The sequence below is a fragment of the Equus przewalskii genome, chromosome 18, assembly GCF_037783145.1.
Source record: "Equus przewalskii isolate Varuska chromosome 18, EquPr2, whole genome shotgun sequence".
In the NCBI taxonomy this organism is placed as follows: Eukaryota; Metazoa; Chordata; class Mammalia; order Perissodactyla; family Equidae; genus Equus; species Equus przewalskii.
The window spans coordinates 45,825,030-45,840,635 of NC_091848.1; the positions used below are offsets into that span (position 1 = coordinate 45,825,030).

Here is a 15,606-nt window from a genome sequence, read left to right on the forward strand (position 1 = left end):
TAGCTCAAGTGCCAATCTTTAAAAAAGAAAAACAGAAAGAAACAGACGGCTTCTAATTTAAAGGCCTTTCTCATTTAAAGAAAAAAAACTGTAAGACACAGCTAAAACAGAGAGAAATTTATAGCTCTAAATGCACACATTAGAAAAGACACAAAGTCTGAAATAAATAATCTAGATGTCCACCTGAAGAACGTAAAAGAGGAAGAGCAAAACAAACCCAACATGAACCAAGAGAAGTAAATAATAAAGATAAGAGCAGAAATAAATGAAATTGAAACACAAAAACCATAGAAAATATCAATTAAAAAAAAAGAGCTGATTCTTTAAAAATAATCAACTAAATTGACAAACCTCTAGCAAGACCGACAAAGAAAAAAGAGAGAAGGAACAAATTACCAATATCTGGAAGAAAACAGGGTGTAGCACCACAGACCCTACAGACTTCAAAAGGAAATAAGAGAATATTACGAACAAGCTACACATATAAATACGACCACACAGATGAAATGGACTGACTTCCTGAAAAACACAAACTACCATGAAACAGATAATCTGAATAGAACTACAGCCATTAAAGAAATTGAATTCATAACTTAAAATCTCTCAAGAAAGAAATCTCCAGGCCCAGATGGTTTCACTGGAGAATTCGATAAAACATTTAAAAATTAACTCTAATTCTACACAATCTCTCCTAAAAAACAGAAGCGGAGGGAGCTCTTCCCTATTCATTTTATGAAGCTAGTATTACTCTGATGACAAAACAAGATAAAGACAGTACCAAAAAAATTACATAACAGATTGCTCACAAATGTAGATGCAAAATCCTCAACAAAATATCAGCAAATATAATTCAGCAATATCTAAAAAATATACAACACGACCAAGTGGAGTTTATTCTAGGAATCCAAGTCTGTTCAATATTTAAAAATCAATCAATGTGATCCACCATATCAACTTGTTAAAAAAAGAAAAATCACATTACCATATCACTTGATACAGAAACAATATTTTACAAAATTCAATGTCCAATTGTGATAAAAATACTCTCAAAAAATAGGAATACAGGGTAACTTCCTCAACTTTATAAAGAGCAACTACAAAATACCTATAGTTAATAAAATACCTTACTGGTAAAAGACATTATGTTGTCTCCCTAAGATCAGGAAACAAGCAAGAATGTTCACTCTCACCACTGTTATTCAACATAGCGCTAGAAGTTCTAGCCAGCGCAATAAGGTAAGAAAAGGAAATAAAACATATACAGATCAGAAAGGGAGAAGTAAAACCATCCCTGTTTACACATGACATAATTGTCTAAATAGAAAATCCTAAGGAATCTACAAAAAAAAACTCCTAGAACCAATAAGTGAGTTCAGAAAGGATGCAGGATCAAGATAAACATAAAAAAATCAACTGTATTTCTATACCCTAGCAATGAATACGTTGACTCTGAAAAACAAAAATACAATATCATTTACAATAGCTCAAAAACTCTGGAAAATACTTTGGTAGTTTCTTTAAAAATTAACATGCAACTATCGAATGACCCATCAATTGCACTCCTAGGCATTTATCCCAGCGAGGAAAACTTATGTTCATACAAGAAGCTGTACATGACTATTTATAGCAGTTTTATTCATCACAGCCCAAAACTGGAAACAGCCCAGATGTTCTTCAATGGGTAAATGTTTAAACTGTGGTATATCTGCATCATGGAATACTACTCAGCATTAAAAAGTAATGGACTATTGATGCATACACAAAACAAAATAGATGGGTCTCCAGGGAATTATGATGAGTGAAAACAGCCAACATAAAAAGTTACATACTGGGACTGGCCCAGTGGTGTAGTGGTTAACTTCGCACACTCCACTTCAGCAGACCAGGGTTCACAGGTTCGGATCCCAGGCGTGGATCTACACACCACTCATCAAGCCATGCTGTGGCAGCATCCCACATACAAAACAGAGGGAGATTGGCATAGATGTTAGCTCAGGGACAATCTTCCTCAAGCAAAAAGAGGAAGATTAGCAACAGATGTTAGTTCAGGGTCAATCTTCCTCACCAAAAATAGAGGAAAAAAAGTTACATACTGTATGATTCCATTTATATAATATTCTTGAAATGACATAATTACAGAAATGGAGAACAGATTAGCAGTTGCCAAGGGTTAAGTAGGGGGAGGGGGCAGGAGGAAAGTGGCTGTGTCTATAAAAGGGCTATGTCTATAAAAAGGATTCTTGTGATGGAAATGTTCTGTATCTCAGCTTTATCAATGTCAATATGCTAGGTGCCATATTGTAGTACAGTTTCGCAAAATGTTAACCACTGGTGAAACTATCTGAAAGGGTACAGGATATCTCTATTATTTCTTACAACTGCATGTGAATCTAAAATTATCTCAAACTAAAAGAAAAGAGTAAAAGAAGGAGGAAGTTGGTAGAGTTAGAATAAAAGTGTTAATTGTATGTAAGAGGCAGAAATGTTTAAAATGCTTTTAAAGCTGACTCAGAGGTCAGTACTCCATACCCTTTTTTGTCCTCCCTCCAACTTTAGGCCATTTTACTACTTATTACATCTTCCCCAGAGAAACAACACAATTAAAATAATTTAATTATTGAGCAAAATGTGACTAGAGTAACAGAAACTCTCACATGTGGCTCATGGGCTCCACATCATTGCTTTTAAGTTATATCTCATATCTAATAAAAGGTTTTTTGGAAACACAGAGTGCTAAGCTAGAATTTTTGTATTATCTTAGATTTGTTTTTTATGTGCTATTTAAAATTTCTCATTGCCCTAGATAATCAAAAGGATATACTTAGGATAAAAGTCACTTTGTCCTTAAAAAACTTCTATCACTTGCCTTTGAGGATATCACACTTTCTAAGATTTCCTTTTATCTCATTAGCCAAATCTATTCCTTTTGCTAGTTCCCACTCTACCACCTGAGGTTCTAAACATTGCAGAGTCCATGCCTCTTCTCTGTCCATACTTTTTCCTTAAGTGACCTCATTCAATCTTTACAAATCTCTCTTTAAATACCATCCATTTTCAAAGTTTCCCAAATGTACTTCCAGCTTCAATCTCTTGCCTGTGATTCAAGTCATATATCCAACAGCCTACTACACCTTTCTACTTGTATATCAATATGCATCCCCAACTTTACAAAAAAAATCCTATGTCCCCAACTCCTGAAATCTACTTCTCTCCCAGTCTTTCTCTTCTCCTGAATAGCGCTTCCGTGTACCCAGCTGCACTGATCAGAAACCTAGGAATCATTGTCCTTGATCTTTCTCTTTCCCTCACTCACAACTGATTCCATCAGAAGCTGTGTGTCAAACAAGTCAATCTCATTCCTCCCTCGGGCCTTTCCCCAAAACACCTCTCCCCTCCCTCGCATGATTCATTTGTGTTCTTTATTTGCCCTCCACCCCACACACGGCCCTCTTAAATGGCACGTTCTTGGAAAAGCTTTTCCTGACCAGCCTAACTAAAACTGCTATTCCCTCCATGTGATTCTCTACACCTTTACGTTCTCTTACTGTCTTCAGAGCTTCTATCACTATCGGACACAACAGCACACACTGGCTTATTTGTATACTATCCAGCTCCTAATCTGGACTGTCAACGCATAGAAGACACTCAAATGAATAAATAAGAATATTCCTATTTAATTCACGTGTATCTACTTCTGCCACTTCTATGATGATGATGTCTCTTCTCACTACTCTTTTAATATATCCTGTGAGACACTCACTGTACTTCCTGGTTCCGAAGTCTTTCACCAAGAGTGGAAAATCTTCACGCATACTCTCTTCCAATATTGCCTCTTGCTCATTCTCTATCTTCATTTTGTGAAACTCCCATTAGATTCATAATGGACTTCTCTACTTTGCCCCTTATATCTTAAACCACTCTCTTTCAAATTTTCTGTCTTTGTCTCTCAGTGGTACAGCCTGAATAATTTCCTCCTGATTATCTGTCAGGTTACTGATTTTTTCTTTAGCTGCTATTTCCCATGCCCACTGAATTTTTAGATTATTATTTCACTGACCGTATTTTTCATTTCTATAAGCTGTATTTGGTTTTTTTCAAGTCTGCCAGGTGTTTTTGAGAATGTCTTATCCATTTATCACATTTTTAATTCCTTCTCTTACATCTTTAATAATATTGAGTGACTGTTTTATAGTGTTTATCTGGTAGTTTTTTCTGAAGGTTTGGAGGGTCTAATATGCTATTTTTTGAATCTCCTGCTCCCTCATAAAGTATTAAATTCAAGTCCAAAATTTCATGACAGATGGACTACAGTTACAAACTCTCAGGAAGACCTCCCTCTCCCCAGCATGCCAAGTCCAGTTTAGACAGATAAGCTTCCTTGTCTTCAACCGCAGATGTATATGGATTTTTTTCCTGGTCTACCTTTCACAGAGGGTATAACTTCAAAAGTCGTGGCTTTATAAAGAGTTCTCAGGGGGCCAGCCCGGTGGCGCAGACGTTAAGTTCACATGTTCCGATTCCTGGAGGCCTGGGGTTCGCCGGTTCAGATCCCGGGTGTGGACATGGCACCACTTGTCAAGCCATTCTGTGGTAGGCATCCCACGTATAAAGTAGAGGAAGATGGGCACGGATGTTAGCTCAGGGCCAGTCTTCCTCAGCAAAAAGAGGAGGATTGACAGCAGTTAGCTCAGGGCTAATCTTCCTCAAAAAAGCAAAAAGAGTTCTCAGTTCCAATTCATACAAGTCCAAAGCCTCATCTCCTATCCCAGTGTGGCCATTAGAGCTTTAGTTACTGAGACTAATAAAGTCCTCAGGGCTGCCTCAGCGTTAGCTCCTGTGCTTACAACCCTGGTTACCAGTTCCTGCTTCTTTTTCAGCCATCAAGTATTTATTTCCCTTGCTATTTTGTGAGCCCAGATATGAATTTTAAAAAGATATTTTTAACATTTCATCCAGCATTTCTAGGTATTTTGGAGCAGAAAAGCTTTTAAGTTAAATAGTCCTTTCTCCATATTGCCAGAAATGTTAGTTCCCATTCCTTTATAATTAAATATAAAAGTATTAAAAGATAGGTAGGTTTCCAAACAATGTCTATCTACAATTGAAAATTTTTTAATTGGATAAAATGTTTTTTAATCCAACAGAAATTGGAAAATGAATTCATTCTTTTTCATCAGTTACCAACGTGAAAATCTGAAATATCCCTTTTAGCTTGAATAAATCCAAGATATGTTGTGGAGGACAACATATGATTACAGAAAAACGTCTTCTCCAAAGTTGTCAAAGTATGTTACAAACATACTAACTAATCCTCTTGAGCTTTTTATAAATTTAACAGTACAACATTAATTAATCCTCATTATGAACCTCTAAATCAGGTTTGCGGCAAATTTTATCCCTCACTTAGAAGGAAAGCAGCTTACCTGTGAATAACATGACTATGATCATGCTATAAGTCAGTGACAAAGTCCACAGTCAAGACTTCTGATCTCTTGTACAATTAGAAAAACTTGACTACGATCCAGAAAAAATCAAATCTAAATAATTTCTAGGAAAACATAAGTATACTAGTTATTATATGTACATATATAATGTTTCATAATCTAGATTTGTTTTATTCTTAAAATGTTTTAGAACAAAAATATAAAAGAAATGACAAATGTGAACTCCAGCTTCTTTTAAATTTCTCCTACACCATCTTTCTTTTTTCTATTTCTCTTCCTAAATCAAAGATCTGAGGGATCTGAAAGTTCATGTTTTCTTATTCTGTGTAATATTCGTCAAGATTTTCAAATACACAACTATCCAAAGGAAAACACATGCTAAACAAATTTAATTTTTAGTTCACAATTCAGAAAACTATAAATCCCTCCACTTTTAAAAGGCAATTATCAACTAAATCAGCTATTAAGAAAATAAGTATATATGAACAACAAATATTTTTAAAGGGGAACTTAATATTAACAAAATACCAAGGCACATAAGAATGCTTAGTATTAAGTACCTTACCCAAAGCAAAAAGATCCAGGTCAGTACATCATCTTCTAAACATACTCAACCGAAAATCTCAAAGGCTTTTGTCTACTTCCAATGGTTGCTAGCTCTACATCACCAAGCGAAGTTACATTCAGGAAATGCATCAGCTGCAAATCTCTGTATGCTTTTCCTCTGGGACCTTAACCCACCAGGAATCTACCATTATTTTAATCAGGAAAAAAAAAAGTTTTTTGTTTTGAGGTTTTTTCCTTTTGCTGTGTATTATTACTAACAGTTAAAGAGCAAAAGATACTGATTTGCCATTAGCTTTATTTTAAACTTCATTGCTTCATTTCACAAAATTTTTATTGTTACATTAGGATTTAAAAGTTAATAATAAAACTCAGTTCCCACAGGCCGGCCCGGTGGCACAGCGGTTAAGTGTGCACGTTCCACTTCGGCGGCCTGGAGTTCGCTGGTTCGGGTCCTGGGGGTGGACATGGCATCACTTGGCACGCCATGCTGTGGCAGGCGTCCCACATATAAAGTAGAGGAAGATGGGCACGGATGTTAGCTCAGGGCCAGTGTTCCTCAGCAAAAAGAGGAGGATTGGTAGCAGATGTTAGCTCAGAGTTAATCTTCCTCAAAGGAAAAAAACAAAACTCATTTCCCACATATTAGGATTAAATATTTTCAGTTTTAAATAAAAAATAAAACAAATATAACAATTAATATTCCTATCTTTATATTACAGGATTGAAATGGAAAACTGCAGCTGTTGGTCTCACTATCAATTGCTATGGCAATTTAATCATACTCCTCTAAATTAAAGTCCTACTGTCAGAAAGACACTTACTAGCCAATTTGTTAAGCAGCACAAGATTAAGTGGATAGGGTCTGAAGGAAATCAACTTTAGCAAAAAAACAAAACAAAGCAACAAAAAACTTGAATAAACTTTGGTTCACTTTCTGGTACCCTTTTGTTAAGCTTTCAAAATTTTTTTAATTTATAGGGAATCATCAAAATACTTTTTCCAATATTACAAATAGTAGGCCCTCTTATCCAGCACTTTTCCACCTTTTTACCACTGGGACAATCTCAAGGAAAGGTGTTCCCCACATAACACTCTCACTGAGTATGCCCAGAGTTTTTTATGACTGATACGTAACTACCAGGACTGTAAGTTTTGAGCACTTGCTAGCCATAAACACCCCCCTTTTTTCCTCCTATTGACTCAAGACCAATGTTGCAATACTGTGACCCAATCTCTACTTTTACAAGTGGGGCACCTGAGGCCAGACAGGTTGAACAACATACACAAGAGCACCACACGGAGACGTCACCAGGGACAGGAGTACACTCTACCCCAGATGTTTTATTCCCAATCTCCAATCCTTCAGTTATATCATGCTGCCCTCTAAATTCACATCTGTGGGACAACTGAGTTCACCAGGCCGGGATACATGAGTTATCCTACACTAGTGAACTTTCTAGATCCCTAAAGCTTAACTCTTTAGATACCAAAACTTTAAAAAGTTATCAATCCCTTTTAGTAGAAACCTTCCAAAGTGAAGAGGGGCCAATCCAGATTTCTTGGATGTTCCAGCGAAATGGCTGTGACACTCTTTTAATTCTTTGCTTAACGACCAGGCCACGTGCCTTATGAAATATTTTCCTGTTGTGTTACTGGCCTTCCTTGTGTTGATTTTGGATCCCTCAGTGAACTCTGCCATCTTACTGTACTCATTCAATTCCTACTTTATTGCCAGGAGAATGTGAAAATAGCAACATGGTGGAGTCACGCAGTAGAAGCGGATGGATTTAAAATGACAGAGAAAAGTGCCTATTTCCCAGACTTCTTAACCATCATTCCTACCAGTTATGGTACTATGTCGGAGCCAGCTTATCTACACAGACCTTTGGCCTCCACATTAAGAGGCCCAGGTTGCTATACTTTTTGAGCTTCTGCTGTCATTTCTTGCTACTGTTCATGTGTTATCACCAAGTAATTCCCCTATCTCCAATATCCTCTTCAACTACAAAATGGGAACCAATTTATTCAGCCTTAAAAAAATATGTCAAAAAGATATTAAAGAAATCCCAAATGAAGACTTGAGGAATTCTCTTCTTAGAGGATATATCAGTATGATCTTTGAGTTAGCTATTCAGGCTCTTTTTTGGGGTTTTTTTTTGCTTTGACTTCTGATAGTTCTGGTTTCTGCCTCAGTGACCTCTGGAAAAGTCAGCAAAACTTCTGAGATGTTGTATTTGTCTTTAACTCTATTCCATGTGAATTCATGTAAAAAGTCCTCAAAATAAAGTGTTTGCAATCAGCACAGAGACCTAAACTGAGCCAAAGCAGGACTTTAACACTCTAAACCAGTGCTTCTCAAACTTGAATGCGCACACAAATCATCCGGAAATCTTGTGAAAACGAAGATTCTGGTCCAGGAGGTCAGAGGTTGGGCCCAAGATTCTGCATTTCTAATGAGCTGACAGGTGATGCCAAGTGCCCACGTAATACACTTGAACAGCAAAGCTCTAGAACACACACCTCTTTTTTTCTCTCTCTTATTTCTAAATCCTCATTCCCTTATTTTTTCCTTTTCTCGTTTTATCCTTTTCCCTGCTTTAAGTTTGCCAAGAGTACCCACAGTAACTGTTTAGCCCTGCAGATAGCCCTTGAAACTATAAAGGTTTTCTAATCTATAACACAAGCTATAAAAAACACAGTGCAGAAGGTTCAAAACACTACAAGAGTCATAAACTTTCTCTAACAGCGACCAAAAAGAACATAATCAACATAGACAACACGATTTTTAGGATGCGTAGTTATTTTGGTATAGTTCTTAGCAATTAAATATTTTCCTTAGGATATGGTTTTAAAAAATTCATCATGTTGTTTCTTAATAGGAAGTAAGAATCTGTTATTCATGTTAAGATTCAATAACATTGAATAAATCAGCTGCTAATTATGAAGAGAATGATGGTACTTGTACTAGTTTTTATAACCTGTTAATATTATGTCTTCTTTAGTCTACTTTAAAATTGTAAGAAATTCTGCTACCAAGTATACCTAATCTTCAAGACATCAGCTTTCTAATGAATATTGGAACTATATAAGCCTTATAATCTCCTATAAATTTCACTTAAAGTTGCATTATATCATATGCTATCTCACAGAATCACAGGCTCATAACTCGTGTAGGAATTGCTAGATTTAGAATGAGTCCTTTAATAGAATAAATGCTAGCATTCGTGTGATAACAGAAACATTGTTCTTACCAAAAGACTCTATGCAGCTAATCAACAGGTGGCAGTCTCATTTTACAGCGCGGAAACCTGAAGCACAGCCACGTTATGCGACCAAGTGAGCACAGTGCAAACAGAATAGGAAACTCCTAACTATAAAACCTTTCTTACAATCATCTTATGCTACAGGTCAAACACCGTTAAACTTCCTTCGAGGTACAGAAACTAATCCTTTAAATCAAAATTATGTAAAATAGCTGGCTTCTCAGTAGCATTTAGAAATATGGTTTCTGTATAATGTTAGTCTCTTGCCAATACAGAACAACAGTGTAAGCAGAACCCAACTCTGGTGTGGTTTTCTCCCAGGGAAACTGAAGCAGACAATCCCACTCCACCCAGCCAGACAACAGTGCATTCTAGTGGCCAAAGGAGAGTATAACCAGAAATGTCTTTGAGGCTCTGGACTAAAACTTAAAACATCTAAAATCTACAAGCTAGTAAGAAAATATTATAAAAATTATATGAATTGCTGTAGACTTTAAAAATTTTGCATTTAAGATAAAAATGAAGATATAAGAAAGGAAAAATATTACCCAAAAGCTCCAGTCACCACTCCAGTTATGTAAATTTGGCCCCTGTTTTTTAGCTGACACTATATTATTCTCATCCACAACCGGAGTAGGACTTTCCTCCAACTCCTCCTGTGACTCGGTGTCCCCTTCATTTACTACCTGGAAACAGGTATCAAACAATATAAATTATTGATGGAGAAATGCCCATTTAAAAAAAAAAAGAGTTAATGTTCAAAATATATAAATTAACTTGAAAAGGACAATATTTAAGCTTTTAGAAAACAGTAATTAATATGGTTTGCTTCTATAGTTCATATATGTACACATGCAACAAATATTTTCTGACTACTATTCTTTGTTAGTTCAGCTGGCATTAGAGATTCAGAAATGAATAAAATAAAGTCCTTAACCTTCACAAGTTCACAGTCAGCCAGAAGCACAATTAAACAGCAAAAAATACAACGTAATGGGAGTGACAGCCTCTTTGGAGCATAATGAGCAATGCCTAGGAGGGTCTAAGATGGGTATATACTACAACCCAGCAATTTAATGTGCACACGGAGTCAAGAACGTTCGTAATACTAAGAAAGTTGAAATAACCTTCCTGCTGTTTGGTAAAGAAATTGGTAAATTAACTCTGATTTACACAAACAATGGAGTTAAAATAAATAAATCAGATGTCTCAAGTAGGCATCGCCACCAATCTATAGAGTGCTGAGGGGAAAGATTATATATACCCTGTGTAAGATATGGGCCCAGTGTGTGGGGGGGGGGTCACTCACAAAGGGGAGTCATGGAGTTTAAAAAGAAGAGAGAAAAGGCGGGCTGTGTAAGAGCACACAGCCCACCGGGACCCTTAAATACCACTGATGCGTTGATGCTGCTGCCACCACCACCCGTGCCTGCATTGTAACAAAAATCCTGATCCTCAGGGTTACACAGAAAAGCACCTGTGGCACCCATGTGGCACAGCAAAGGGGTAATTCTAACTCAACATAAGCTTGGGGTTCATAAACTCTACAAAGTAACCATTGCCACCACGGAAGCCCCTAACCCTGGTGATACTGATTTGAGGCTCTCTGGAGGAAGAAATTTATAAATATGGAAGAGTAGAGAGGACCTCCTCCAATGGATGTATTTTCACTAACCACCAAAAATAGCAGAAAAAAAGAAACAAACAAAGCTGAATATGGGGGAAAGAAACAAACAGATAAATAGACAAAAACTGAAACAGAAGTCCAATTTGACCCAGATGGAAATCCAAAACTTACTAAAATAATTTATACGACAAAAGATAAAGACTGGCTTGTTGCACCTCTACAGCATAGGTTTTGAATGAACTTCAACATCTTCTGAAATGCATCAGTTGGCAGATGTTCATGGCTGTAATACTGGCCTCAAACTATACTTATACTGGAGATTCCAATAAATTTAAGCAAGGTAGCCCCTATAATCTTAGGGGAATTACTCAACATAAAATAGACAACAAACAGGTTTGCCTCACCTTAACCACCAGAACTGCTGCCTTGCCTAAACGCTCATGGTCACAACACACATCGCCCTGAAATATCCAAGGTGGCGAGGGCTGCTCCCACTGAATGACTAATCAACTTCAATCAAGTCTTTGGAGCCTACAACTTGGCTTTAAAAAATTGGGACCCCATGGACCAACTCCTCAACCCCTAGTTAAAATAGTTAATACAGCTTAATGTGAAATAAAACAGGGCCTTCAAAGAATGAACTGTATTATCTAAGACCTAATTAGTAAAAGAATGGATTATCCTACTGCTTCTCCACTGAACAACCCAACGTGGCCTGTTCAAGTTGGAAAAATGAATAGTGCCTCACAGTTGACTATCGTATCCTTGATGCTGTGGGCCTAATGATGAAGACCCCTCTACCCAGTATTATTGAAATTAGTGACTCTATCCAATCAGACACTGGTAAATATCTTGATATTATAAATTTGGCTAACATGTTCTGTCCAGTGCCTCCTTCAATGACCTCTCAGTCACAGTTTGCTTTCACCTCCAGAGAGACATGACGTACCCTTTCCTGGCTACCCATAGTGTACTTCAAAAGCCTTGCCATCGCATGTAACTGTTACAAGCAAAAGAAAACCAAGTTTCTCCAGGAGCACAGGTATGACATTACATTGATTACATCCTCCTCTGAGGACATTCTTTTGACACACCCACCCAGGACATACCACTCAAGACACACTCACTCAGGACATACCAATAATTCACAAAGGAGTTCACGAAAAGAGGATGGGCCATGGACCCACACATATTGTAAGGCCTGACACCTTGGTTAAATTCCTGAAAATTATTTGGTTAACCAAGGGCCACTCCATCCCTGATGATGTCAAGAAACAGCGATTGACACTCTTAGCACCCACCACATTAAAACAAGCCCAACATCGTTTAGGCCTTTTTGGGTTCTAGAGGCAATATATTCCTCATTTACAAATTTCACTTGAGTCTATTTACGTTATTACTTGCAAATCAGACCACCCTGAATGGGGCCCCTTCTCAAAAAAGATTCTACAATGTGTCAAAATTATAATATAACAGACACTCCCATTAGTGCTACTCCTCTGCTGCCAAAACACACCACATATACACACACAAAGAATCCTTCACTGGAGAGACTTCACAGCCTCTTTTCACGACTCCTGGAGTCTTTGGACCACTCATAATGTCCGTAAGTTGTCCATAGGCTTCTGATGCAAAAGAACTCTCTCTTCAGCCCCACACTATCCGCCATTAGAGCGGCAATCACCGACAGTACACCGGACTTTCCTGAAAACAGAGGATCTCACAAGCCCTGACCCTGCAACCCTCCACACCCAGCAGCCCATTATGCCCTGGGTCCTGGAAGCACACCTTGCAAGCTCAGTCCCGCCATCAAGGCCTCCTTGCTACAGAACAGAACCAAATCTGGGCCCTCCGGCACACCCACCTGCAGGAGGGCATGGCGTCCCCTGTCCTCACTGCTTTGTCAGAGGTCAGGGTGCTAGAAGAGATCACCCCCCTCCTGAACCCCCTGAATACCTGGGGAGAGACTTGGGCTCAACTGAGTGAACAGTAATAGGTGTTTGTACACTTCAAACTCCCATTTGAAGTTTGATGGACAAACTTACTGTTCAGTGGACAGCATCACCACCATTACACATGAAGGAACTCACTGGAGACCTTTTCCTCCCTTAACCAGGATGTCCCTGATAAACGAAAGGACCCAAGGGTTAGCATGACTGGCTGAACTTCCCACAATCATCTTAACACTGAATGCTCTGGCCAAGAACTGGCTCCACCTGCACATTTTTACAGACTCTTGGGCAATGGCCTAAGAGTTGCGCCCTTTGGGGTAAAGGACTCTGGAACCATCTTGCCTCACAGATACTCAAAATATAAATCAAGGTCACACATGTCTCTACATATACTAAAGCCACAATAAAAAAACCTCACCAAGACACTCCTTATCCCCATCAGAGTTCCAGACATTACTGATAGTGACCAAGGCACTCATTTTATTTCTCAGTATACACACACCCCCTTGGCTCTTGAATATGGCATTCAATGGGACCTCAATCTTCCTTACTGGCGTCAGGCTGCAGGCCTCATAGGACCATGATGGCTTACTCAAACAAGTTCAAATTCGACTAAATGAAAAATGGTACATTTCAGTCAGCAAACATCAGGGGTGAATTGTAATAAAGAGGTCTCATTCAATTTTTTTTATGTTTGCCTACTGACTTTTTTTAAGCCTCATCCCTCCTTCTTCCTCTTTCATCCCCCAAATGGGCAAGCTGGTAAGAAGGCTTGGGTGCTCTTTCCTTTAGCGTGGGTGGAAGAGTCAAATCAAGCAAGCCCCTGTCCACACACACAAACCCTCCTCCTGCCCCCTCCACCACAATAAAAGTGCAGAGACAGCCTGCTTTCCTCGCCCTTTCCAGTCATTTCAGGTCTGCTTGAGAAGCCTGCCCTGCTCGCCCCGTTTCATTACGTAAGTATATAAGTAATACAGCCTTTATATATAGGTAATAAAACTTTTCACACCTTTATGGTGTGTGTGTGGCATCAACAGTTTCTATACCCAAATCAAACTCTGGGTGGGGGTCCATTCTGGCTTTGCAGAGTGGCTACAACACAATCCTCTCTAACTTATGAGCTGTGCGGTCATTGGCAGTCACTTGATCTCTCTAAATCTGTTTTCTTGACTCTACAGTAGGGGTAATAATTCTCTCCAGTTTAGGCAATAAGCTTGTTGAGAGCAGGGATCATATCTGTGTCGCTCACCATCTTATCCCAAACACCCACTGCCAGGGACATTGTTGAAAGATGACTGACTGGGTTCAGGAATAGCTATCTTGCCTATTTCACCGTAATGTTCTGAGAATCAACGGAAACAGTACATTCACTTGTTCATTCAACAGTTATTTGAGTGCCTCTATCGTTTCGTAAACTGTAAAATGCTACTCAAATAAACGGTATTGCACTGATTGCAATTCTCTAAAAGTAAAATATATACACACAGCCATGTAAAACTAATGAGGACAGTGTCCAGAGATACAGGTACTCTTGCAACAAAAGTAGGTTTTCGCCCTGAAGAGTAATCAACAAGTTCTTCCGTTTATCAAATAAGATCGTAAACGAGTAACAAAACTAGTTGAAACCAGAAGCCTGGTGGACAACACACTGATTTAAACTATCTAGAGTTCTGAGCCCTTTAATCAAGAGCTGATAGTTAAGGGCAGGGGGTGAGACTGGATCAACGTGAAATCAGGGCAGAATCCTGACAATGGGGCCTGAGCTGAGACAGCTGGACTAGGACATTTCGGGACCCAATTCCAGCGCCCACAGAGAAACAGCCGTTCCCCCATCGCCCAGAGGGGAAGGCTCGCAGGAAGCACAGGAAACCGTTTCCTCGGTAACAACTTTCCAAATTACTCCAAAGAGCACCGACACAAGGGAATGGAGGAATTCACTATCATAACCAGAGAGGGTTCAAACAGCCGTCGTCAAGAAAACTGCCGGGGGGAGCCACCGCTTGGGAACCCGCCCCAACGAGGGCCGCTTACCTGGCGGACAGTCAGAGGACCCTCCATCGCGCCTCCCTCCGCCGCCGCGCTACTGCGCACGCGCGCCCCGCCGCGGGGAGGGGGCGGCCAGGCGCGCGCCCCGCGCCCACCCCCGGCGCGCGCTCCCGGCTCCGGGTCCCGCGCGTCCCGCCGGCCCGCCGCCCGAGAGCCCCCGCGGGTCCTGCCTGCGCGCCTTGCGCCCTCTGGCGGCAGGTGAGGACCCCTGCCTTTGGCTGACTCTTAAGAAGGTAAGGTAGCGAGTGTGTTAGCCTGGAGGCCAGTCCTTACCAGGATCGGGATGAGCCCCTCTCCCTACCTACCTCCCAGCCTCAGACTCCTGCGCCTACCGTGAAATGGCTTCCTGGCACATGTCACCGCTCGCAAAGTGCCGCCTCTGCTTCTCACAATATATACCCTGCTCCAATGTGCGAGAAAGTGAACTGCATAGCAAATCGTCTTCCTTCAAATAAGGGGTTGAAGTTCCTGATAAAAAGCTATTGAGTGTTGCAGATCCTGGTTCGCAAAAAAAAGCTATAAAACACATTCTGGAACAACTGGGGAAGATTTTATATGAAATGTATATTATAGAATAATCATGACTTATGGATAAATTTATTGATAGTTATTTATGGATAATTAATACTTTGTGGTTATGTTAGCGAATGTCTTTATTATTAGAAAATTCGTGCTCAAGCATTTCAGAGGGAAGTGTGGTGATGTCT

At 39.4% G+C, this 15,606-nt stretch overlaps 1 protein-coding gene across 11 annotated transcripts in view; it reads right to left on the bottom strand.

Moving 5' to 3' along the window:
* The window catches only part of GRAMD1C (GRAM domain containing 1C), an 87,517-nt gene extending 72,309 nt beyond the window's left edge, over positions 1-15,208 (bottom strand). For 2 of the 11 annotated variants that reach the window (XM_070582668.1, XM_008523125.2), the window contains exons 1-2: positions 14,885-15,039; positions 9,823-9,960 (exon numbers count right to left, since the gene is read on the bottom strand). In XM_070582668.1, coding sequence (XP_070438769.1) covers positions 9,823-9,960; positions 14,885-14,911 — 165 coding nt within the window. In that variant the 5' untranslated portion in view covers positions 14,912-15,039. Of the gene's footprint in view, positions 1-4,422; positions 4,441-9,822; positions 9,961-14,884 lie in introns of those variants that run through there. The other 9 variants (XM_070582672.1, XM_008523143.2, XM_070582665.1 and 6 more) reach the window with 8 other exon arrangements.
* Between the last annotated feature and the right edge of the window lie 398 nt (positions 15,209-15,606).